We start from the raw sequence: 25,881 nt of genomic DNA, 5'->3' as shown, positions 1-25,881 counted from the left end.
CACCCGCAGGCTGCAAAACACCCGTCTTCCTTCAGGGAAGTTTCTATCGAAACCACCATAAAGTCCCCGAATCCCGAAAATGCACTCACTATAACATGACAGTTTTGCAGCTGAATCACCCTAGCTGGGCCATGGGCAAAGCATGGACAGTAGTCCTTCAAGGGTCAGAAAAGTGGGTGAATGTGCGAATTGCCAGACTCCCAGCTTCAGTATCCCAATCAGTCGGACCCAATCCGGTTCTAGTAGTAAGTAGACCCAGGGAAGAGATCGCAGCTAACGGTAGTTCTAGCCGCGAAACACAAAGGTCGAAACTAGCCTCCCCATCCGATCTCTTAACCAAACCAACCCTCTCCAGTCCATTCTTAAGTGTGTTAAATGCTACCTTCTTATCGTTAAACCAATCCAACCCGAACTTCACAGAATCATGCTGGTTATGCTATGATGCACAACCCCCTTTTTACGAAGGTGTTGCCTTCAATCTCCCATTCATCTTCTCAAAGTCAAACAATCCACGCCAATGCAGATGGGACACCCCCCGGAGAGGTATCACCCTAAGTCAGGTTACGGGCCAGGGCAAATGCTTTGGCAATGCAACCTTGGCAAAGCAGATGGGCAACGTCTGCAAGGAATTCGTCAAACTTAAGGGAGGGAAGTTCCAGTGGGTGATCCCAGCTGCATTGGGAATGTGGGTCTGTCACAGATCCGGGGTAAGCCCATGTGTACTCCTTGACAAATTCGACCATTCTACTGACTTTTGTGTCCAAGTTCTAATTGTCCCCAGAGTCCTGTATCGCCGAGAAGAAGAGGTGTACCGCTTGTTCGAGGAACCCAACCGGCTCTACAAACGGGAGGTGATAACAGGCGTCACCATCGCAATGCTCCTCGGTCTAGGAGCTACCGGCGCTGCCACAGGCATCTCGGCCCTTGCAACACAACATCAGGGACTGGCACAACTGCAGATGACAGTTGACGAGGACTTGCAAAGGATCGAGAAATCCATCTCTTCCCTGGAAAAATCCCTTTCCTCACTCTCAGAGGTTGTCCTCCAAAACAGGAGAGGACTGGACCTCTTGCTCATGCAGCAAGGAGGCCTGTGTGCTGCCTTGAAAGAGGAATGCTGCTTTTATGCAGACCACACCGGAGTCGTCAGAGACTCCATGGCCGAACTGAGAAATCGGCTAAACCTAAGGAAAGCAGATAGAGAAGCTCAACAGGGCTGGTTCGAGTCGTGGTTCAACCGGTCTCCATGGCTCACCACCCTGATTTCTACCCTAATAGGCCCAGTCACTATAATCTTACTATCCCTAATCTTCGGGCCTTGCATATTAAACAAACTGGTGCAATTTGTTAAAAGGCGTTTGGAAACGGCTAACATTTTGTTTCTCGAGCGCCGACAATTACTTTAAGGCGTGCCACTTACTAACACACTTACGATTTTACGCTAATTCTACCAACCCATGAAATTTTGTAACCTTTACATTTTATAAGATTTTTACTAATCATGAGGGGGGGGGAAATGTGGAGAGCTAGGGACCTGCGTGCGGAAGATCTCGGGCTGTACGGGTAGATAAGAAGCTCCCCCTCACCCTGCAGTCTGACCTTTGCTCTGTACCCGGCCGCACCCGGCCGGACGTGAGCAGAGGGAAGTGACACAGACTGCCCAGTCCATAAATGCCCCTGAAACCCCTCAATAAACGCCATTTGCTGTCCACCACATTGGTGTAAGTAGCATTGGACCGAGTGACCCTGGGCCTTGGGTCACCGTGCCGGACCCCTCCAAACCAGGTCGCCACGCCATAACGGCAACAGGGAATTTTCTCCATTTGTAAGCCACTACTTTGTATGGGATGCACAAGTTCCGATCTCCCACAGCTGCTAATAGCAGATGTTTCACCAAGCAGTGAAAAATCAACAGCCAGAAATGATAATAAACTGCACCTAGTCCTCACCAGCAGCATTTCACTCATATATCAGCAACAGCAAGAGAAATGCTTGCCTGAACAGAAGAATGATAGCTTGCAGCTCCTCTTTGGTGCCAAGGAAAATTTGTTACTCACTGTTAAAGGAAACCAAACGTGGAGAGAGATAATTACTAGCTCTGCTGCAGGCTGGGAGAGAGCCCAAACACAGGGAAAACAGCTTGGGCATTGGTGAATGGTATTTGTATGCAGAAAGCAAGTTCCCTGTTTGAGGAGATCAAATAGGTTTAATTCAAAGGAAAAAAACCCACAAAACACCACCCCTCCCCATATGTTGGAACAAAAGAGTGCACAGCATAAGGCAGATGGAAGATGTCGGGGCTGTGTTGATTGGAGTCAGGTAAGCATCACTCATGTATGACTCCTGCATCCTCCTGTAGTACCCACCAGCTCAGCACATTAGCTGAGCCTTTGGGTGAAGAGCAAGGGACCTTCTACCCCCAGGGTAAACATCTAGTCCTCTTATCACCCTTAGCAACCCAAGGAGGCTCAATGGAAATGGCTAGCTTCACAGCTGAATATCAAGCAGCCAGCTGGAACATGGATGAGGTTTTGATGGTGAATATTTCTGAGCAGATCAAAACTATTTAAAATTAGGTCCACAATTTCTTTTGGCACCTTCAGAGGTTCATCTGAAGCAGCATTTCCATACAGCATGCACCTTCCTACACAACAAGATCTTGTCTTTGTCAGAGACAGGTGTTGGTATAGATATTCCCAGCATCCTTGCATCCAGACCCATGGCAGGGAGTGCATGCATGAGCCCCCATCCCACAGCCAAGCAGTTTCCATCACGTCTCTGTGCAGGAAGAAATTGTACCCAAAATTAAAGTTGCAATAGGCACTTCTCTGACTGACACAGCCTCTTGTACACCTTGCAAGAGGCTCCCAGGTTTCTTCTCATGGATCCCACTCGTGGGACTGAAGCCTGGAGGACATCAAGCAAGGCAAGAGCACCAAAATCACCAGCCTGAAGCCCCTTCTCCAGGTGGCATATATATCAGCCACAGTTACTGCAAATGCCACTTCACCCTTTCCTCAGCTGCCTCAGTTTCAAATCTCCTCAGGCAAACACTGTTCTTACAGTCGATGGCCTCATGGTGGCACAGTAGCTCCTTAACCAGATGACAATGGTCAGAGTCATTCCTCTACCCTACCCAACCCTCTCCCATGCTAGTGCTCACGCAGAGGAGGGACAGCCACCTCCAACAGCACTTAGTAAATACTGTTCACTGACGTTCACACCATGTACAACCACCCAAACCAACTTACGCCTGGCTTCTGTCATTGTACACCAAACAGGTTCTTGGCACATACAATTTTGCTTCTCCCAATTCACTCCCTCGGCTATTTAATCCTCTTCCCTACAACATCGTCCTTGTGTTGTGACATATAACCAAGAAGCACAGCTACACAAAGATCGCTCATCCCAGCTACATCTCATACTTTCAAGTCAGCTTCGATGCTCCAAATAGGTTGCTTTCACAGGTGGCCACAAGAAGCTCTTCAGCAATAAATGAGACACTCCATATTTTTTCCCTTTTATCACAGAGCAATAAGCTCCTGGTCAAAAAATCCATCCTCACATTGGGATGTTGCTCATCTTCCATGGTTTGGGTGGGAATGAGCTTTCAGATGCCAAACAGAGGGACACATCTCCCTGCCATGGGAAAGTTGGCAGCATGGGCAGGCTTCATGATGATGCATGAGACAGTACAAGAACAAAAGCAAAGGTTTGGTGAGGAAGAGCTAAACACAACCCCTACCTGACTGTGTTCATGAGACGATGAGCCCTTCCCTTGGGATAGGGAACAGCTGCCATCAAGCTGCTCACTACAATACGCTGTCCACTGTAATAGGGATAAAAAAAGGCATTGTATAAAATAATAGCCAGGAGAAAACTGCTGTGTCTGTCCACAGCACACAGCAAACACCATCTGGCTGCAGGCATCACAATACATGTGCAGCACTCCCTCATTTTAGAGGATCATCCCAAAGGCTTTGGCTAGGAAACACTCCACCTGCTGATGGCAAGCAGAGGGAAGATGCAGGAACAATTACAGGAAGGCACCTGAAATGATGCTTTGCAATAAAATCCATCCCCACTATTTCCTAGCAGACTCCATCAGTGTTTGGTATCTCAGGCATGTGGTATGCACCAAGGTGACTTGACTTGATAACCCTTTACTATGGAGTCTTCCACGGAAAGTTGGGAAATTTCTGCTTTTCCCAACTCCATTCATTTCAGGGACAGATATGAGCCCTGAGCTTCTAGAAAAACTGTGGTTTTATTTTAAATAAAACAGAAAATGTGGCAACTGTGACATACCACTGGATGACAGCACTACTCTCACACCGGCTTTGCCCCATGGTGAAGGACATGGACATCAGGGGACTTCCCGGACATGGGGGACCATGAGCTGCTTAGGTCAGCTTCCCCCAAGGTGCCTCCACAAAAATAATTCAGTTTTGGGTAATTTGTTTTGTTGGGGATTTTCCCTCGAAGAAAGGAAGGGCTGCATCATACTGAGGAAAACATAATATTTTTAAAAAGCATTTTTCATTAAACAAATATAAAGGATGCTGCTTAATCCTAAAGTCATTTTGTCACCCCTACCAACAAAGTTGAGACTGAACCTCGGTGACCATCCCCATTTCTGAAGTCTTTCATCCTGGAAGTCTTTGGCTGCTCCAGAGAGACTCACTGCTTGGATGCCATCACCAAGGCCGACAAGTCGAGAAAATGAACAGTCAATTTCATACAAGCAGCAACCACCTGAGAGCTCTTTGACAGGTATGGATGAGGCCACAAAATAAGAGGAAGAGCCACCAATAGAACTGCCCATGATCCCTACACAGCTCTGCCCTTATTGGTTCTAGCTCACAGATGGAGAACCTCAGCCTCCTCTCATTAAAGAGCTGCTCATCACTCTCCTGCTACCTCTGCTGACCTACCTGGAGAAGCTCATGATACTATCATGCTTGAGAGCCTTCTACTACACCTATCCCCATCTCCTTTAACAATTTGGAGTGCAACCACATGCCTGGAAAGGTTTCCCAAGGTACAGCTCAACTATTATTATGTCTACAGACAAAAGAAAATTACATTTTCCCTCTGACTTTCCTCTCTTTCCTGGTGGGAGCAAGGTTGGAGACATCCCCACCATAGGAACATCCACACCTTGGAATTTTCTAGACTGGTGATGGATTCAGCCCTGCTGTGAGCGGTATGGAGGATGAAGCAGCATACAGTGTGCCTTCCATTCCTTCCCCCAGCACAGAGAGGTTATCAGGGGATGTGGTACCATCTGAGCATCTCACACACATGGGTAAATGGATTTATCCTCTCTCAGACAGGTCTAACAATTTTACAGCCACAAGGAAAAGAACTGCAGAGAGATTAAGCAACTTGCCCAACATTAAAGATTAAGTTGCCAGCAGAAACTAACAGTTAAAAACAATTTTCTTGGTCTCAGTCCAGTGCCTTCCCTCTAAACCCATTCTTTTTCCTCTGGCTCTCATTAAGAGGGAACGTGCCACTTTCAATCAGGCTGGCTTCCACCAGGGTTACTCCAGCAAGCTTCAGGATATAAGAGTGTTTATTCCTTGCTTTGCTAAGAAGTGATCAGGAAGAGAAAATCAGAAATTAAAATTCCTGATTATTTCTTATCCAAATTTGGGATATGGAGTGGAAAAAATATCTTTGGGAGATGAGAATTCCTTCTTAATGCATCCTTTAAGGCAGTAAACTGTAGTGACTGCAGAGACTTCATGGTTGCATGAAGCATGTTGAGGACAATTGAGTCTGTAGGATGGTCTTCTTGTGTGAAGATTGGGTTTAACTTGGATCAATCAATCGGTCAAGTACTTATGTTCTGAAAGACTTCATGTATTCATAGAATCATAGAATCCTAGAATGGCCTGGATTGGAAGGAACCTTCAAAGCTCATCTAGTTCCAACCCCCTTGCCATGGGCAGGGACACCTTCAACCAGACCAGGTTGCTCAAAGCCCCATCCAACCTGACCTTGAACACTTCCAATGATGCACCTTGAGACCATAAAACCCAAAACTCAGTTGGCAGGAGACCTCTACTAGCTGGTTAGAGACCTCATATATAGCTGTGCAAGCAAGCTGCCCCAAATCTTGTGTTTTACTACATCCTGCTTAAACTGGACATGCATCCCCAATCCAGGCGGTAAGCCACCAGCATTTGCCAGCCCCTCTCCCATCCCACAATGTGCCCTTTGTCCACCTACCTGTGAGATGTGGGACTGTGTCTTCTTGCTCTCACCATCCCCCTCCATTTTATCCATCAGCAGCCCCTGGACCTGGTACTCCAGGACATAGCTGTCAATGAAACGCTCCAGCTCCTCAATCTCTTGAGAGTGGCTGCTCCCTGCCTCTGAGGAGGCTGATGCCACTAACGAGTTCTCCATCCCTTCAGGAGAGATGTCAAGAACAGAGGGGGCCTGAGAAAGCAAAATAAAAAAGAGCAAGAAATTATTTTCCACTAATTATAAAAAGGTTAAAAAAACAGGAGCTGAAGCTTATTGGTTTCCAGGGACAGGATATTTTTTGCTGTACATCTACATTTCCAGTAATATTTAATAATAATCCTAGGTGGTCATATTCAGAGTTTTCATGTGTGCAAACAAAAAGTCTAATTTCTGTAATATTCCTACATCTAAGGACAACAGACAGTTTTCCTGTCCTTCTTAAAACCTAAACTACTGAAAACCTCCAGAAATGCACAAGAGGAGAACAAAATTAAAAAACTTAATTTGAAAAGTCCACAGCATTATCTGTGCTGGATAAGGGTGAGTAGCTGGGGATACTGGGCAAGGGTGTGAGGAAGAGGATGATAACTGAAAAGCTTCTCTAGGACAGTGGCAGTAAATGGTGCTGAGTCAATGATGTGACTGCAAATGGTCAAGAGAGGAGGTTTTCACATGGAGGTGAAACAGACATCCCACTAGAACCGATTTTTAAAACCTCTCTTTCTTCAGGACAATGGCGCTATAGAAGATATACAGGCTTTATGATGCTCTTCTCCTTCCTATTTTGTAGGAATGTGCCCTCTGTTGACAGAGTGACCACATTATTCTTTGCTTAAAAAGGCAAAAAAACCCAGAAGTTTCTCTCCCAATTTGGTACAAATGATACCTCATAGGACCTTTGGGACTTCACCTCAGACCTGAGGCTGTCCGATTGGACAGAGGCCAAGAGGTCCTGCCTAGGTAATTCACTAGAAAAGGAAGAGAAAAAAGGAAATAACTGCTTTTGTGGGGTGTTTTAGCAGAAGCAAGAACCTCTTGCCCCTGGCTCGGTTTTTCTCTGATAGAGCTTTGTTATTTTGCCTTTTATTGAACTTTTTTCTGTTTCCACCACTACCTCAGAAGCCATTCTGCTAATTTTATGCTGTTTGGGGTGGCTGATCTATCTTGGGTGTGATGGGTTTCTCTGAGAGCTCATACAACCTGGCTTGAAGAGTAACACATCACTATTTCTCCATGGCTCAACAGGTACGAGGCTCCGGAACTAGAAGGCCGGACAACTGATGAGGTAGGTAAAGGTCTTTCTGGGATCATGGGACATCTTAAAACAACACCACCTCTACCCTGCATCAAGACCTCCTCTGTTAGGAGGAAAAAAAGAGTAATTGTAATAGAAGACGCCTTTTTAAGGGGAACGGATGGCCCAATATACAGACCTGGCACAACTCACAGAAGTCCGCTGTCTCCCAGGGGCTCAGATAAGGGACACCACTGGAAAACTCTCCAGTCTGGTAAGGCCTTCTGATTATTATCTGCTGTTGGTTGTTCAAACTGGCAGTGATGAAATAACAAAGAGAAGTCCAAGTACAATCAAAAGAGACTTCAGAGCCCTGGGACAATTGGCAGAGGGATCAGGAGCACAGGTAGTGATTTCCTCGATTCTTCCAGTAACAACAAATAGTATTGATAGGATTAGGCACATCCATCAGGACGATGCATAGCTCCGAGATTGGTGTCAGGGGAAAAAATTTGGGTTTGTTGACTATGGGATGAATTACTCAACACTTGGTCTACTGACGCCTGACAGGATGCGCCTATCTCAGAGGGGCAAGAGAGTTCTAGCACAAGAGCTAGTGGGGCTTGTTGATAGAGTTTTAAACTAGCTTGGAAGGGGGAAAGGGATAAAACCAGGCTTGCTAGTGATGAGTGATGGGATGGTGTGCAAAAACTTGAGGAAAGGAGCACTAATGAGATCCCTCAATCTACTTCACAAGGTGTTGGATACAATGTACCACACCCGAAATGTTTTGACACTAACGCATGTAGCATGAGGAACAAGCAAGAGGAGCTGGAGGCTTTGGCCCAGTCCCAGAGATTTGACATCATTGGCATAAGTGAAACCTGGTGGGATGAGTCCTGTGACTGGAGTGCCCTGCTGGATGGTTCCAGACTATTCAGGAGGGATAGGCAGGGCAGAAGAGGCAGACAGGTGGCACTGTATGTAATAGAAGGGTATGTATGGAGCTCACAGTTGGCAATAGCACAGTTGAGAACTTCTAGGTAAGAATAAAGGGGCAAACAAATAATGTGGATGTCACTGTGGGAGTCTACTATAGATCTCCAAGACGGGACAATGACACTGACAAATTATTTTTTGAGGAACTAAGGGATGCTTCCAAGTAAACTGCCCTTGTCCTTAGGGAGGACTTCAGATTGCCAGAAGTTAACTGGTAGCATCACACAGCTGGTAAAACCTGGGCCAGAAGGTTCCTAAAAAACCTGGATGACAACTTTATGGAACAGGTCCTAAGGGAGCTGACTTGGAAAGATGACCTCCTTGATCTACTGATTGTCAACAGAGTGGAGATTGGCAGCTGTTTTGGCCACAGCGACCACGAAGTGATTGAGTCTAAAACCTCTGCTGACAGAAGGAAAAGTGCCCACAAAACCTCACCCCCAGAAATGAGGAGAGCACACTTCAGGCTGTTCAGGGAATTAGTAGGTAAGGTCCCCTGGGAAAATGTTTTTGCGGGTGCTGGGGTCCATCAATGCTGGTCACTTTTTAAACATCACCTCCTACGGGCCCAGGATCAGGCAATTCCCAAATGTCAGAAGTCAAGCAGGTGAGGCAGAAGGCTGGCTTGGCTGAACAGGGTCCTTCTCTCAGAAATAAGGCAAAAATGGAAGGTGTATACCCAGTGGAAGAAAGGTCATGTGACATGGGAAGAATACAGAAATGCTGCTCACCACTGTTGGGAGAAAATTTGTGTGGCCAAAACCCAACTGGAGTTGAAGGTGCAAGAACTGTGGGGGGCAATAAAAAGAGTTTTTTCAAATTAATTAATGGCAAAATGCAGTGTAAAAAAACCATCAGCCCATTACAGGAGGAGGATGGTCACCTCACAAACAGGGACAGAGACAAGACATAGGTGTTTAATGCATTCTTTGCCTCTGTCTTGAACACAGATGATGGACCAAGGGGGTCTCAGTGCCCAGAGCTGGAGGACCATGACTGCAAGAATGGTCAACTCCCAGTCAAACCTGAAATTGTGTGGAATCTGCTGCTCCAGCTGGATCCCTACAAATCTATGTGGCCTGATGGGATTCATCTGAGAATAGTCAAAGAGCTGGCTAATGTCATTGCAAAACCTCTCTCAATGATCTTTGAGCAGTCTTGGGAATCTGGAAAGATCCCAGCTGACTGGAAGCTAGTGAATGTTGTCCCGATTTTGAAGAAGGGCAAGAAGGAGGACCCTGGAAATTACAGGCCTGTCAGTTTCACTTCAGTGCCTGGTAAAGTTATTGACAAGATTATACTAGGAGGTATTGAAAAACACACGAAAGTCAACACAGTCATTGGTCACAGCCAGCACGGTTTCATGAGAGGGAAGTCCTGCTTATCAAACCTGATTTCCTTTTATTACAAGGTAACCCATGTAGTTGATCAAGGGAAGCCTGTTGATGTAATCTTTTTGGATTTCAGTAATGCTTTTGATACTGCCTCTCACAGTATCCTTCTGGACAAAATGTCCAGCACACAGCTGGATAAACACAATGTGATGGATGAGCAACTGGCTCACAGTTCAGGCACAAAGGATTACAGAGAATGGGGTGACGTCAGACTGGCAACCTGTCACTAGTGAGATTCCACAAGACTCCATCTTAGGCCCTGTGCTCTTCAACATTTTCATTAATGACTTGGACACAGGACTTGAAGAAATACTAAGCAAGTTTGCAGAGGATAGAAAACCGGGAGGAGCTGTTGACTCCCTCAAAGGCAGGAATGCCCTGCAGAGAGACATTGACAAATTAGAGGACGGGGCAATCACCAACCATATGAAGTTCAACAAGAGAAAGTGCTGGATTTTGCACCTGGGATGGGACAACCCTGGATGGACTGAGACTGGAGAATGAGACACTGGAAAGCAGTGCTGCAGAAAGGGACCTAGGGGTCCCAATTGATGGAAAGTTGAATAAGAATCAGAAGTGCCCTGGCAGCTGTGTCCTGGGGTGCATCAGGCAAAGCATCATCAGCTGGTCAAGGGAGGTGATTGTCCTGCTCTACTTTGTACTGCATGGCCTCGCCTTGAGCATTGTGCGCAATTTTGGGCACCACAATGTAAGAAAGTGTCATGGTTTGACACTGGCCAAACACCAGACAACCTCAAAAGCTGCTCACACACCCTCCCCTGCCACAGTTGGGCAGAGGAGAGAAAAGTTTAAATGAAGGGTCTATGAGTTGAGATAAAGACCACAAGAAAACACTCCAAGGGCAAAACAGGCTCAGCTTAAAGGTACAAAGTAAATTTATTATTAAGAAAATCAGAGGAGGATAATGAGAAGTAAAATAAACCCTTAAAAACACCTTTTCTTCCCCCAGCCTCTTCCTGTCACAGTTGCAGCTAGCCTGTAGCTGCCAAATAAATTTGGTCATATCAGACCTTCAAAACAAGTCCTCAGATGAGGCAGGGATAGGTTGGATTCAAACCTAAACAGATACTTCACCCAGTCATGTTCCATCCTAAGCTGCAGGCATCTCACTGGTCAAAAAGCTGGGCTGTGTGAAAATCAGACCAATCAGCAGTTTAGACCAGGGTGTTTTAAACCTCCTATATAAAAAGAGTTCAAACAGTAAAACTCGCTGTTGTTGTATGGATCTCTGAGAGTGTGTGTTGTCCCTGTCTCCGACCCACCGACCCCACGTAACACATGGCACATGGCACCCCACGTAATATCTTCCTCCTTCCCACCAACAGCTCAGGGAGATGGTGCAGGGGTTTTGATCAGTTCGTCACCCAAGGTTTTCTTCCGCTGCTTAGGGAGAGGAGGCCTTCCCCTGCTATACCGTGGGGTCCCTTCCCACAGGAGACAGTTTATTGTAGCAGAGACCCCCTGACGTGGGAGTAACATGCATTGACTCCATGATTCAGAAGGATGAACAAAAGCTTTATTAAGCTATACTCTATTATACTACATACCATACTATACTATACTAAACTAAAAACCCGTGACCCTTTCAGACAGTCACGACACAGCTTTGACCTAATTGGTCAATCAATCAAAACACCCATCACCAGTGTCCAATTAAGAAATCCCTCTTCAGTAACCAATCTCCATAACACATTCCACATGTGCCAAAAAACAAGTGCAGCAAGTGAAGATAAAATTGTTTTTCTTCTTTCTCTGAGATTTCTCACAGCTTCTCAGAAAAAATCCTGGGAGAGAATTAAATCTCTCTGTTCAAAGAATATGTGAATACCACAACAGTTCTCCATGAACAACTTCTGTGTGGATCCACTCTCATGAGCAGCAGTCCTCCCAAAACTGCCATGAGTTCCTCCCATGGGCAGACAGTCCTCCCAAAACTGCTGCAGCATGGGTCACTCATCTACGGGGTGCAGTCTGCCAAGGACAGGCTACTCCAGCCTGAAAGCAGGGGCTCCATCTCTCCACCGGGTCTTCCACTGGACCACAACCTCCTCCAGGCATCCACCCACTCCAGTGTTAGCACCTCTCCCACGGGCTGTGGGTAGATCTCTGCATCCCCCATGGATCTCCCTGGGTTGTAGGGGGACAGCCTACTTCACCATAGCCATCACCACGGCCTGCAGAGGAAGCTTGGCTCCAACACCTGGCGCACCCCCTCCCCCTCCTTCTTCACTGACCTTTGTGTCTCCATGTTGTTTCCCTCGCATGTTCTCACCTCCTCCTCCTCTTCTCTGACTATGTAGCATTAGCATTAATCAAGTTATAATAAGCAACCCAGCTCAGTTCCATGAACCAGCTTCTGGGCTGACTGACAGAAGCTCACAGCCAATGGGAGCTCTCCTAAAATACAAGCATTTGACTGGTTAAGAGTCTGTGGGGCGTAGAGTTTAGACCAATGCCTGTGAAGCACCAGGAGTTTTGAATTGTCTATAAAAGGGTGTCGGGGACAATAAAGGAATCTGTTTGTCTGAGGAAACACACGTGACTGTCTTATGTCTCAAGCTTAGGAACACCCCATCACACGACTAGAAAAAAAAAACTGTGCACGCCCCACTTTGTTTTGATTTTCTTCTTAAATATGTGTGGTGGTTTGACAGGAAATGTGTTTTTTGGGATGCTGTGTTTTTGGCCAATGGATATTCAGACTTTAATATTGGCATTTAACCTGGCCATTGGGACATGGACACGCCTCTGAGAACACGGGGTTAAAAGCAGAGCTCTCCCCTGGGAGGCTCTCTTGGGTTTCCGGCGGGAAAGAGTTCGGGTCTCTCCCCCGGCCCAGCTGCTGGCTGGGCAGGGGGAGGGGAAAAGCCATGAGGCCGAGAGAGGTAGGCCTGAGCCCGGGGGTGGAAGGGTGGAAGAGAGAGAGAGAGAGACACCGGGAGCCATCGGGCAGCCCCCCCGAGAGACACAGAGAGAGAGAGAAAGAGAGAGCCGCTGCCTGAGACTGTAACCTTGAAGCTTGATAAACATGGGCCTGCGCCGGCAGCACGGCTGGGACGGAGAAGAGGGGGGGGTTCAGCCGGCCGCTTGTAGGAGCTTTTAACCCCTTTTTGGAGAATGAGAACTTTACAGAACATTGACCTTTCCTAGAAGATAGAGTGGAAGATGAGGAAGGAAATGGGCCAGTGTGAGAGAGGTCTGGGCGAGCGAGAGATAGTAGAAGAGTAGAGAAGAATCCTAGTGGGAAGAGATGATGGAGTAGCTTTTGCTGGACTCTTTTTGTATAGCCATGGACAGACCCATGTTCCTTGTGACACAGAGACTGCATTCTAGGGGGAGGCAATGGCCTCGGAACCAAGAGGGTTCAGTGTTGATGCCCCTCGGCCCCAGGGGGTGAAAATATGGGGGGGACAGGTGTCCCAAAGGAGAGATTGTGGGGACAGGTGTCCCAAAGGAGAGACTGTGCCTTTTTTGGATCGGGACAGAGCATTCTTAAAAGACAACCCTAGAAGCAGCTCTGGTCTGTGTTCAGTGGTGAGAGCACTGGACATGAAAAGGAAGAAGTCACAATGGCAGATGTACTCCGGGCGGTGCCACGAGTGACACAGAAACACACGAGGCTTCGACTGTGTTTCCAGGGGAAGCCCATGGTACAAGAAGGACTCCTCTCCTCTTGATGAACTGAGGATTGATTGTCTAAAAGGTGCTGCTGGACTGAGAGTTGGTGATTTGAGGAACAAATGTATTGGGTTGGAAATTTGGTGGGGGGAGGAGGAAATGCATTTGTGAGGTTTTCATTTTCCCTGTGTGTGTGTTCCTTTTTATCTGTAGTTGTAGAGTAGTTAATAAAGTTCTGGTTCTTTTTCCCTAAGTAGGAGCCTGCTTTGCTTATTCCTGGTCACATCTCACAGCAGAAACCAGGGAGAAGGTATCTTCATGGGGGCACTGGCATTGTGCCAGTGTCTAACCATGACAATATGTTATCACAGAGGCCCTACCAGCCTCTCTCATTGGCCCAGCTTTGGCTAGTGGCATGTCCATCTTCAGAGCCATCAGGGATTGGCTATGCCAGACATGGTGAAAGCTTCTAGCAGCTTCTCACAGAAGCCACCTCTGTGGCCCCCCTGCTACCAAAAACCAGGCCATGCAAAACCAACACAGAAAGATATTAGACTATTATAGAGTGTCCAAAGGATGGCAACGAAGATGGTGAAGGGCCTTGAGGGGAAGCCGTATGAGGAGCTGTATTGGGTCTGGCTGAGATAGAGTTCATTTACCCTAAGCAGCCCTCACAGTGCTGTGCTTTGCATTGAGAGCTGGAAGGGTGTTGATAATACACAAGTGTTTCGGGTACTGCTGAGCAGCGCTGTCTCTCTAACATTCCTTCCCCCATCAAGGGGGCTGAGAGCAGGCAAGATCTTGGGAGGGGACACAACCAGGCCAGCTGACCCAAATTAACTAAAGGGATATTCCATACCATATGACATCAGCTCAGATATAAAAGCTAAGGGAGAGAAGAGGGAGAGAGGATTCATTATACTACAATGTTTGCCTTCCAGAGCAACTGCTACATGTGCTAAAGCCCTGCTTCCTGGGAAGTGTCTGAATATCGCTTGCTGATAGGAAGTAGAGATTAACTTTTTCCCTTTGCTTATGTGCACAAACTTTCACCTTTTTTTTTTTTTTTTTGCTTTAGCAAACTGCCTTATCTCAACCTACGAGTTGTTTTCCATCTTATTTTCTCTTCCCTGTCCCACTGAGAAGGGGAGTGGTAGAGTGGCTTAATGGGCATCCGGCACTTAGCCAGGGTCAAACAACTCAGTCTGTTCAGCCTAGAGAATAGGAGACTGAGGGGAGACCTCATTACAGTCTACAACTTCCTTGTGAGGGGAAGAGGAGGGGCAGACACTGATCTCTTCTCTCTGGTTCACCAGTGACAGGACCTGAAGGAATGGCTTGAAGTTGTGTCAGGGGAGGTTTAGGCTGGATGTTAGAAAAAGGTTCTTCACCCAGAAGGTGGTTGGGCACTGGAACAGGCTCACTGGAGTAGTCACAGCACCAAGCCTGACAGAGTTCAAGAAGTATTTGGACAATACTCTCAGGGATATGGTGTGACTCTTGGGGATGGTCCTGTGCAGGGCCGGGAGCTGGACTTGATACTTGCGGGTACCTTCCAAGTCAGCATATTCTGTGATTCTGTGAAAGGTAGTCATAATGACAACATGAGAAGAGGACTATAATTGCAACAAATGGGAGCAACATTAGCAGTTTCAGCAAAAACATCATAGCAGGACAACTGCTATTGACGTACCTCTGAATTCAAAGATGCAAATAAAGAGCTCAAACTATATAGCTTTGGGGGGAAAAAAAGGAAAGAAAAGAGATGTGAATTTGTTTAATCAAGAGACTGTATAACACTATATACCCAGACGGTACCTCACATCAAAGGGCCTTGCAGATAGAAGCCCACTCTGTTGCTGGCTCTTGTATGCCTGTACAGTGCGGGTCAGATGAGGTCATCTGAGGAATCTTTATGACCCAGCAATTTAGTAGCTGAGCTTAACAAGGGACTGAAAAAGACACTTCTGGAATAAATTATACCATATGAATGATTAAGAAAATAAACTTTGTACCTAGCCCTGAGTTACTGCAGCACTTGAAGACTTCAGAGGAAGATGCCAAGAATGCCAACATAAACACAGAATGCTGGAGCTTGGGACAAGCTTTCCCCACTCCTTCTAGTGCTTTCATAGAACCATAGATGTGTTGGGGTTGGAAGGACCTTAAAAGGTCATCTAGTCCAACCCCCTGCAATGAGCAGGGACATCTTCAACTAGATCAGGTTGCTCAGAGCCCCATCCAACCTCACCTTGAATGTTTCCAGGGATGGGGCATCCACAACCTCTATGGGCAACCTGTGCCAGTGTTTTACCTTCTTCAGGGCTTCTCCCTCCTGGAGAGCCCTGGAAGAACTTTTGTGCATGCTAATGACCCCCAGTCCACAGGGACACCCTGCTGCTGGTGAGTATCCCCACATGTCCACAATGTCCAGAGAAGCCCAATGCCTTTCAGTATGAGGAACCAGAGGTGACATCTAGCACTCAAGCCCCATGTGTTCCCTCCTCCAGTGTGGGATGAGGGTCAAGTTTCCCCTGTCACAGTCAATCCACCTTTGCAGAAGTAAAAGGCTGAACCCATCAAATAATTTTTAAAAACCACTTGTTTGCTAACAGCCTACTTTTGTCTTGGTGAATTTTAAATAGTTTTGGTCAAGTCACTGAAGCTAAAACACTGGGAAGAAAATACTAGAAGAAGTTCTTTCATGGTTTATTTTAAGGACTGGTATTTTTAAACAAAGGATTTTTACTTTTAATTTATGTTGACATACCCTAAATTTCCACATCTCTCCATTATGGTGTAAAATATTAAAAGACAGATTTCATTTTGGATTTAAATAGGACTTGACATTATTTTGGTTCCTGTTTTAACAAAGTAAAAATACCTATTCTCATTGATCCCAGCTAAAAATTATCTTATCCTCCAAAACTATTTTCACTACCAAAATTTTTCTACAGACTAATTAACTGGATAAAAAATACAATTAGCATCAATTATTTATTCTATGGGCTGAAGTTGAGGAGTATTCAGAATACCTGAGAATAACTTGGGATACCCACCCAAAGGATGCAGCAGTGCTCCAGGACAGATGTAATTTAAAGTGCTACTGTGATCCACATATATATTAGAAAGTCATAGAAACCTCAGGGAAGGTCACATATATATATATATATATGGGGGTTTTTTAAATGAGGGAAATCTTAGAGGTCTTTTCCAACCTCAATGATTCTGTGATTCTTTGAAATAAGGAAAATGGGAACCAACATTTCCCCAAAGAGAGGGGACACTGCTGCAGCCCCAGTTTTAGAGGCAAGGCATGATGTGGGGCACAACCCCACACACAGCATTTTGGGCTTTATCCTTACAGTAATGCCTCTGCTTTGGCTTGCTCCCAGCTCCTCCACGGGCTGCTCTGCCCCAGGAGAAAATATTTACTCTCTGGAGACAATCAGGCATCACACAAGATAACACTCAGAGCTGCAAAAACTCCAGTGCAGATGAAGCCTTGCTGACACTCAGATGCCCTACTACATCTCTCCTGCTCCTTTTCAGGTCAAACTGGATCTTGTACATGACAAGGGGATAAAAACCCAAATGTTTTTGGGATAATGCTGCTGACTTGTTGCATATAGGTAAAGCCTAACAAAATAAGGGCCTTGTTACCCTTGTAAAATCAAGGCTCAGGCTAAAGTATAAAAGGGCTATGGGAAAGTGACTCAGCTGAATTAGAGGTAGAAAAACAAGTTATATAACCATCACATGTTCACATTGTGGTGTATTGGTGGTTGGTTGGATTATGTTTGTTATGTTTTAAGACTATATAACTGATAAATGTGGGAAAGACATTCTGTGCTGTCCCTGTGAGCTAGCAAGGGCCTCCTGAAGATAAGGAGAAGCCCTATATCTCTCCTGAAGGAATGCCAAGGTTGTTACCCTGGAGACCAGAGGAAGGAGAGAAAGTTGGGAGATATGGACTCTAGCTGGCTGGCCGAGTGACGTGGCTCTCTGGTTGTCTACTGAGAACTTTGTTTCTCTTTTAAGGCCAATGGGCACTGTATATGTGTTAGATGTGTGTCAATATCTGGAAGAACTATAAAAACTACATTGGTTTAATAAAATCTCTCTCTTTCACCCTTCTGATGGAGTTGTGTATTATTGTACTGTGTCGCACTCTATAGAGACAGATAAAGGCCTAACTGCTTAAAAAGGCCTGTTTTTTTGCAATTAAGGGCTCTCTCTTGCACCTGCCTGGGGACTCTGCATTACACGGCATCTTAACATCTGGTGCACGAACGATAGGAGATAAGATTACGGTGAGGAGGACTGCGGCCAACAACAAAGACCCGCAGACCCAGAACACCGGGATAGTAGATTGCAATGAAGAGATGGACTGCAACTCGGCAAGGCAGACCCTCAGACTGCAAGCAGAGAGCAGAGCTCAGACCCTGCTACAAAGACAGGGAACTTTCTTTGCAAACCACAGTGTGACAGAGAGCAAGATGCTGGCACAGCCAATAAGGTTAGGTCAGTGGTGTTCGCTGGATGAAGAACCACAGGACTGTGAGTATCCTGGGACTGGGGAGGTGTCCTGGTAGTGTCGGTGCAGCTCAAAGATATAGCAGCACATCCTCCACATGGAGCAACTTTTATTACGGGTTAAAGAACCCTGTAACTCTTTCCTAAATAAGAGAGTCCTTGATGTTAAAAACTCCTGTGTGCAGCTGAGGCAGGGACTGCTAGGAAAGATACTAATAACGAACCCAGGCACGGATCCAGGGCACGGATCCAAGGAACAAATCACTCTTCAGCGCGCGCTGTTGCGAGCATTAACGAAGCCGCCCCGGAGCTCCCCCCAGAGCAGAACGCTCCCTCCCTGCTGCGGCCGCTCTACAGGCCGCTCTGCAGAGTGCCTTCCATGCAAGCGGCTTCTTGGCTGCCAGCTCCCCCCGCAGCGGCTCCCTCACCAGCTGCCCCCCGTGGCTGCTCCGCTAGGGGCAGCCCCCTCGGCCTCCTTCGGCCCCCTGGGCACAGTCGTCCCCTGGCTTTTTGAAGCCCCCTGGCTACGGTTGGCTTCTTGGCCTCAGTTGGCCCCTCGGGCACAGTCACCCTCCCAAACCTTACAGGTCCCCCACCCCCTCGGGAGCCTCCGTCTGAGCCACCAGCTCGCGGCATACCAGCCGACTCCGAGAGCTGTTACTTTGATAGCTACCCTGGCTCGGCCCACCGCACCCCCCCCCCCCCCGAACGCGGAACCATAAATCACCGCTCACGGCGAATTTATGGCCTACACGGAGTGCTAAAGCTACAGCAAATCGCTGTCAGAATGCTGAGAAGACGCATTGAAACACAGAGATCTTAGGCTACTCTGTTATCAGAAAATTGTGGAAATTGGTACAGGAGAGATTCTAGTTCAGTTAGCAGGTGATGCTGTGTACTCAAACCCCAGAATGCAGATGGGCTATCCTCATGATATTTGTGACATCATTACCGGAACTTGGTTAAAACTAACCTTGTAGTTTCAGTGAGCTGCGTATTTTGACAGGACTGTTTATTGGAGAGATTAAAGGCTAGCTGTGTGAATGTAGAGTCTTCCTGCATACCGGCAGCATAGCAAGGTCTAAATTCTTCAACAGAAATGCTGATATATTGCACAATTGGTAAAACTTGCCATGTGGTATGTATACTGCTTTTTCAGGAATTTTGATTAAAAAGTCTGATTGCACTGAATTAATATTGATTCTTTGCTCAGTTAGCTGTTACCACAAAAATTAGAAACTTGTATACCTGAAAAAATATTTGTAAGTTGGTACCCTGAGAGCACCATTTATTACTATGTAGATAATGTTTTAGTTTGTGGATAGCAAGATTCATACTTGTAAGATATTGTGGTCCCTTAGAAAATTCCATAGATCCCTCCTTGGAAATACTTTGAGTGGATATTAATGGAACAAAATATTACATCACAGCAATTAACTTTCAAGCCTGATGTCAAAACATTGCATGATTTACCTGCAGGGAGCAATTAGCTAGAGGAGGCCCATGCCACTTGTAAATCAGGCATTCCTTTGCTCACTTGAAGGCAAACCCTGAGCTTTATCTGCAGCAGCTATTTGAGAATAAGATATAATTAGCTCACACCTCTCCACTGTAAAAGCAGAGAGAATTGTGCCAGCTTTCCCTGTTTGCTCGTCTTTTTCACAGCTTTGATAAGGTAATTTTATTGTGACTCTTTCGCCATGAAGAAACTTATGACAGCATTTCGGATAGGTACAGCTACTTAGTGATTCAAGTGTAGTTATTCTTCGTTGTCACATATAAATTGAAATTGGACTTGACATCAAAACAGTGTAAGTACATTGATGGACCACAAGTGCTGTAAACAGTAGCTCACTCCTTTAGAATCATCTGACACCATGACTTTGTAGCTGTTTATATACAAGTGTCAATCTTACACACCCACTGACCTAACTGAGTTACATGTGCAAAACTCATGGCAGTATTATATAACTAGGTCCTTGCTGGTTTAGCTTTAAATATTTATATCCCATTACCTTTAATAGTCCCAACTCAAATCTATTGTACAGGAAATCTTGAAAATCTGTCTTACCATCTGTGAACTGAGCAGGTTTGAAGTGCAATTTGCCAAGATACACACTGTTGTCATTTTTCTGAGTAAAGCTGCACTTTAAAATACCCTGGCAAAGTTATGCTTACACCAGAAAAGTCCTGACTGTGAATGGGTATTTTCAATAATATTTACATTTACCATGAGCTATTCCCAAAACTAAGTTATATAAAATCACAATGTATTTGCCACACCTTTATAATCTCTCCAGTAAATCCATGTTGCTGGTATTTCATTTACGAATCAGTTGTTTGCCTGTATATTGTTCATTGATGTTTAACTGCTGTATGACAAATTTTCGGTACCTTTCTTGTAACGATGGAGTCAAAATGAGTTAAATTCTGTTGTATCTGAAACTTTTAAAGGAACACTCAACTCTGACTTTAGTTTTGTTAAATTTAAGTGATGGTAAGTTTAAGTTGTGTTAAGTGATGTTAAGTTCTGTTAAGCTTAAGTGTTGTTAAATTTAGTGATGTTAGGTTTACATTCTGTTAATTTGAAGTTCTGTTGCATTTGAATTCTGCTAAGTTTAGGTTCTGGTAAATTTAAGTTCTGTTGAGGTTAAGTTCTGTGAAGTTTAATTTCTGTCAAGTTTAAGTTCTGTTAAGTTTAAATTCTATTAAGATTAATTTCTGTTCAGTTTCAGTAATGTTAACTAAGTTCTGTTAGGTGTACTTTCTGTTACGTTTAAGTGACATTAAGTTTCAGTGAAGTTAGGTTTAAGTTCTGTTGAAATATGCTTGTTTAAATTACAAGATACAATTTTTTTGTTATAGAGATGAGTGACATTGAGTTTGAATGATGTTAAGCTTATGTTGAAATCTGATCATTTAAATTACAAGATACAGTTCTTTTGTTATAGAGATATGATGGAACCAACTGAAATAATTATAATGAAGAATTGGTAAGCAACTGTTTAAGAATATAAGATAATAAGTTGTGTAAAAATATGTGAAGATGCAGTTTATAAGATCATTAATTTTATTGAAAATTCTATGGGTATAACTATTCTACATCAGTCCATTAACATAATTATTCATAACAATCTTTGCTGTTTTATCATCCATAGGTAACACAAAAGAATGAGTAACAACTCCAAATTATGGCTCTTAGTGCTTTCTTTCTTGCTTTTATTTTGCTTTATTGTCATATATGTATGCATGTGTGGATAAATCTTACCTCGACTTCTTAGGACAGTTACTGTTGCTCTACTAATGAACCTGAATATGTCGTTAATGTAATAGTGTGAATTCACTGACTTTTCATAATGGGCATGTATTGGTTTGGCACGGCCTGGTTTTTGGTAGCAGGGTGAAAGGAAACAGCAAAGCCTGGCACTGCAGAAAATTCCTGGGAAGCACAAGAGAAAGCAGATTTACACGCTATCTGAGAACAGGAAAGGCATCCTGTTTCTTTGAAGCCTGCAAACCTTGAGGAAACTAACAAACTGTCAGGCTGATGGATTTATTACAGGCCTGCAACCAGGTTGCATGTGAAGGACTGAACAAAAATTCTCACACTAAGTGTATAAGTACTGTTTTAACTCTGCAATAAACAGATTTCATTTTGCTCTCAGCTTGTGAGTCTCATTTTAATATGCTACAGCGGGGGGGGGGAGGGGGGGCCACAAAGATGGCTCCTGTGAGAAGCTGCTGGAAGCTTCCCACCATGTCCAGCAGAGGCAATGGCTGATGGCTCTGAAGATGGACATGCTGCTGGCCAAAATTGGGCCAATGAGAGAGGCTGGCAATGCCTCAGTGATTACATATTTAAGAAGGAAATCAAAACAAAATCACAAGTTGGGCTTCTAGTCAGAGAAGAGGAGGAGGTGAGAATATGTGAGGCAAAACAACATGGTGACACCAAGGTCAGTGAAGAAGGAGGAGGAGGAGGAGGTGCTCCAGGTGCTGGAGCCTAGATTCTTCAGCAGGCCATGGTGAGGACCATGGTGAAGCAGGCTGTCCCCCTGCGGCCCATGGGTCCACAGGGAATGCAGAGATCTGCCACAGCCCAGGAGGGAGGTGCCCATGCCAAAGCAGGTTGATGCCTGGAAGAGGCTGTGATCCAGAAGACCCAGTGAAGAGAAGGGGCCCCTGCTTCCAGCCTGTCCTTGGATGACTGCACCCCGTGGAAGAGTGACCCACGCCACAGCAGTTTTGGGAGGACTGTGCCTATGGGGGGAATTCACACTGCAGCAGTTGTGGTATGGTTGCTGCTTGTGAGAGTGGACCCATGCTGGAGAAGTTCACAGAGAACTGTTTCCCATGGGAGGGACCCCATGGCCTCAAAGGGGAAAGACTCCTCTTCCAGAGCAGCAGAAGAAAACTCTCGGTGATGAACTGACCAAAACTCCCATGCCGTCTCCCTGCGCTATCAGTGGGAAGGAGGGAGGGGCTGGGGGGGAAATGGTGTTTTAAGGGCTTATTTTACTTCTCATTATCCTCCTCTGATCCTGCTAGTAATAACCTCATCTGGACAAACATCAATCACCTCTGAGGAGACAAGGCCCAGTGAGAAAAAAAATGACCTAATCACTATCCAGCCCTCATAGCCCAGGCAGGAGCAGGGGTAGGACTGCCAGGAACATGGCTGTGTCTGGAGGCTTACAGAGGCAGCCTGCCAACAGGTCCCACTGCACCCACCATCATGTTATTGTGTTCATGCTGACATCCTTCAATTATTCCCTGTTCCATGCTTCCAGAAGGATATTCAGTAATGTCAAAGACAGCATTTCTAGATAATGGACTTCCTCCTGCCTAAACAGCACAGCCCCTGAAATCCAGCCATGTGAGCTTTGGAACAGTAGTCATTTACTTCCACTTCCTGGGGACATCCGACACTATCTTATTGTTTTCCTATGCTGCAGGATTCTCTGTCAGTGGCATGGTTGTATTTGATGGGTTTTTATTGACTGTGATCTGTATTCCATGTATCTTATCCTGAGTCCAGCAGATGACCAGTAATAGTCTTAATAAGATAATGGTCTTACAGGTGCAGATTTTTTTGGCATTAGGGTACATGAACCCTTTGCACAAAAAACAAAGATGGGAAGATGTTGCATATAGGTAAAGCCTTACAAAATAAGGGCCTTGTTACCCTTGTAAAATCATGGCTCAGGCCTGCTACTTCAGCTAAGTAGAGGAGGACTATGGGAAAGTGACTCAGCTGAATTAGAGGTAGAAAAACAAGTTATATAGCCATCATATGTTCACATCATGGTGTATGGTGGTTGGTTGGATTATGTTTGTTATGTTTTAAAACTATGTAATTGATAAAGGACTAACTGATTAAAAAGGCCTGGTTTTTGAAATAAAGGACTCTCTCTTGCACCTGCCTGGGGACTCTATGTTGCATGGCTTTGTAACAACTTGTTTTTCAAACCCTCTGCCAGCAAGCCTCCGGGGTGCTGCTTACCTCTCTTGATCCCATCAGGTGGTTTAACTAGGAAGCTTAACAATAAGCCCTATCCCTGCAAGGAAGCACCATGTTATACCAGATTATTCTGTGGCTGACAGTGAATGCAGAGGCTTTCAGATAGCACAGGGATAAATCCCAAATAAAATTTTCAAGAAGAAAATTAAGTTTATGAATGGAAGGAACTCATACCAGGTTGCAAGACTTGGTTGTTGGGCTGGGTTTTGTGGGGTTTTTTTCTCTTCTAAACTTTATTTTTTTTTTTATGTTGAAGTACCAGTTAAATCCTGTTAACATGCTGCAAATCTCTGTCTTGCTGAAAAAAAGAATTTGGCACCTTTAACAAGTACCTGGCCTATATCTCTGGCCAAATAAACCCCTTGTGGACAGGGAAGGGATCAGGTAAGGAAGGGAGAATCCGCAGCAGGGAAGGCAGGGCAGAAGAAAGAAAAAATAAGATAGGGAACAAAAAAGAAGAGCAGTGAACAATTTTTTTTTAAATGGGATGGGGAACAAAAAGCAGGATAGGGAACAACAACAAAAATAGGATGGGGAACAATAAAATGAAATAGGGGACAAAAAAATGGGATAGGCAACAACCCTGCATCCAAGAGCAGGGAAGAAAGTGGCAATGCACAATTTTTACCCATTAACTTCAGCAGCCAGATGATTTCCACACTAAAGAGGATGCATGTGTACAGTTGGGACAGGGGAAAGAGGAAGGAGTCACAATGAAAAGCAGGGTTGTAAGAAAAAGCATGCAGGGGGCTGCCTGGAAGGTTTGGCAGGCTGAGGCCACCAAACCCAGTAAGATGTCCATCAGAGCAGGAAAGGCAGTTCACAAGTATTACACTCTATCTGGCTACAACCCTTATTCTCTGACTTTACCCAGCCTGAGTGAACGAATAATATTATTAAAAGACAGATGAGAGATCAAAACAGCAGCTTGGAGAAACCTAGGAAGCCTCATGACAGCCAAGGAAACCTGTACTATCTAAGGAAGAATGAGATTATAATAATTAGATCTGTTGGCAATAAGCCTTCTCAGTGCACACAGGCATGTGTGCGCTGCTGCCTTGCTCGAAAGTGGCAACATTCCTGAGGAGCTGAGAAACCCAACAGTGATATCCCAGGGGCTTCTAAATCTCTTCTCATAGAATGTAACATCAAATGGGTTTAAAAGTTGCTAAGTTGAGTGGGCTAAGTCTATGCTGTGATAAGTGTTTTATGTTGTACTAAAACTTTTGCCAAAGTTCCTTGATTGTCTATATTTTGCCAGTAACCTTTTTGTGTAATTTTTACCTCTTGAGAATATCTGGTCAGTATCTCTCCCTTGCACCTACCCAGAGCAAAGGAACTTTGGTTTACTCCCTTACATTTAAGTGTCTGGGGTGTTACACCACTCCACGAGTTTCCAGACGCTGCCAGCAGCTCACCGCTGGCCCCAGTCCAGCCACGCAGTGCCGGGAGGGAGATGGCCCACTCCATGAGTTCCAGCCACTGAGGGGGTCAGCCCTGCAACTGCCAGGAAGTTTCTTCCAGCGTTCTGGGAGCATTGACTCCTTCCAAACAAAAAAAATATTTTTTCCAGGTTTTATTTTTGTTTTCTGAGGGGAAGGGAGTTCTGGAACCACAGAGACTCGGCTGCCGTGTTGTTTTTCCTTTGTTCTCTCTCTCTGCCAGGTGGTCCAGAGAAGGGGCTTCTCCCCCATCTTTTCTTTGTCTTCTGGGCTACATGGACTGCCCCAGCGGCCGCCATCTTGTTTTCTTTATCCCTGGGGGGCCACATGACTCAGCACCTTTGTATCTAGTGGCTATTGCTGTTTCTTTTTTAGTAAACTGTTATTTTTTCACTAATGTCTTCTTGCATTTGTGTCTTGAAAACTAAGGGGAGGTAACTTATTTAGGAATCTACGCCCTGTAAATTGTCTTAAACCCAATCTTCACACAAGAACATCCTACAGGCTCAACTGTACCTCTACATGCTTCATGGAACCATGAAGTTCCTGCAGTCACTACAGTTCACTAGCAAAAAAATGGCAGTGCCCCTAAGATACACATAAATATTTTTGCATACTCCTAGGTCCTGCAGAAGACCTCATGCATGATGTTCATATTCAGCCTGCAAACTCCTCTCATTAGCTTCCCAACCAATGCTCTCATTTAGTTATGTGCTTCAACCTCCCTCCAGCACATTAAAAAACCAATGGCTACAGTTTCTTATGTTACTTTTAATCAAGTTCACTGCTTTTTTGTTAAAATAATTGGCTGATCAAACCCATTGCTTCCAAGATGACATTCCTCCTAATGCTTAAATC

The 25,881-nt window shown here is 45.2% G+C and overlaps 1 protein-coding gene across 4 annotated transcripts in view; it reads right to left on the bottom strand.

Annotated features, from left to right (window-relative positions):
* Positions 1-25,881, bottom strand: part of LOC136568524 (CBP80/20-dependent translation initiation factor-like) — a 442,202-nt gene that overhangs the window by 405,169 nt on the left and 11,152 nt on the right. For 2 of the 4 annotated variants that reach the window (XM_066568532.1, XM_066568533.1), the window contains exons 2-3: positions 6,238-6,450; positions 3,746-3,829 (exon numbers count right to left, since the gene is read on the bottom strand). In XM_066568532.1, coding sequence (XP_066424629.1) covers positions 3,746-3,829; positions 6,238-6,417 — 264 coding nt within the window. In that variant the 5' untranslated portion in view covers positions 6,418-6,450. Of the gene's footprint in view, positions 1-3,745; positions 3,830-6,237; positions 6,451-25,881 lie in introns of those variants that run through there. The other 2 variants (XM_066568536.1, XM_066568534.1) reach the window with 2 other exon arrangements.

The sequence above is a fragment of the Molothrus aeneus genome, chromosome W, assembly GCF_037042795.1.
Source record: "Molothrus aeneus isolate 106 chromosome W, BPBGC_Maene_1.0, whole genome shotgun sequence".
NCBI classification, from domain to species: Eukaryota; Metazoa; Chordata; class Aves; order Passeriformes; family Icteridae; genus Molothrus; species Molothrus aeneus.
The sequence above is the reverse complement of the archived record's forward strand: the minus strand, read 5'-3'. Positions and strand labels throughout refer to the sequence as shown.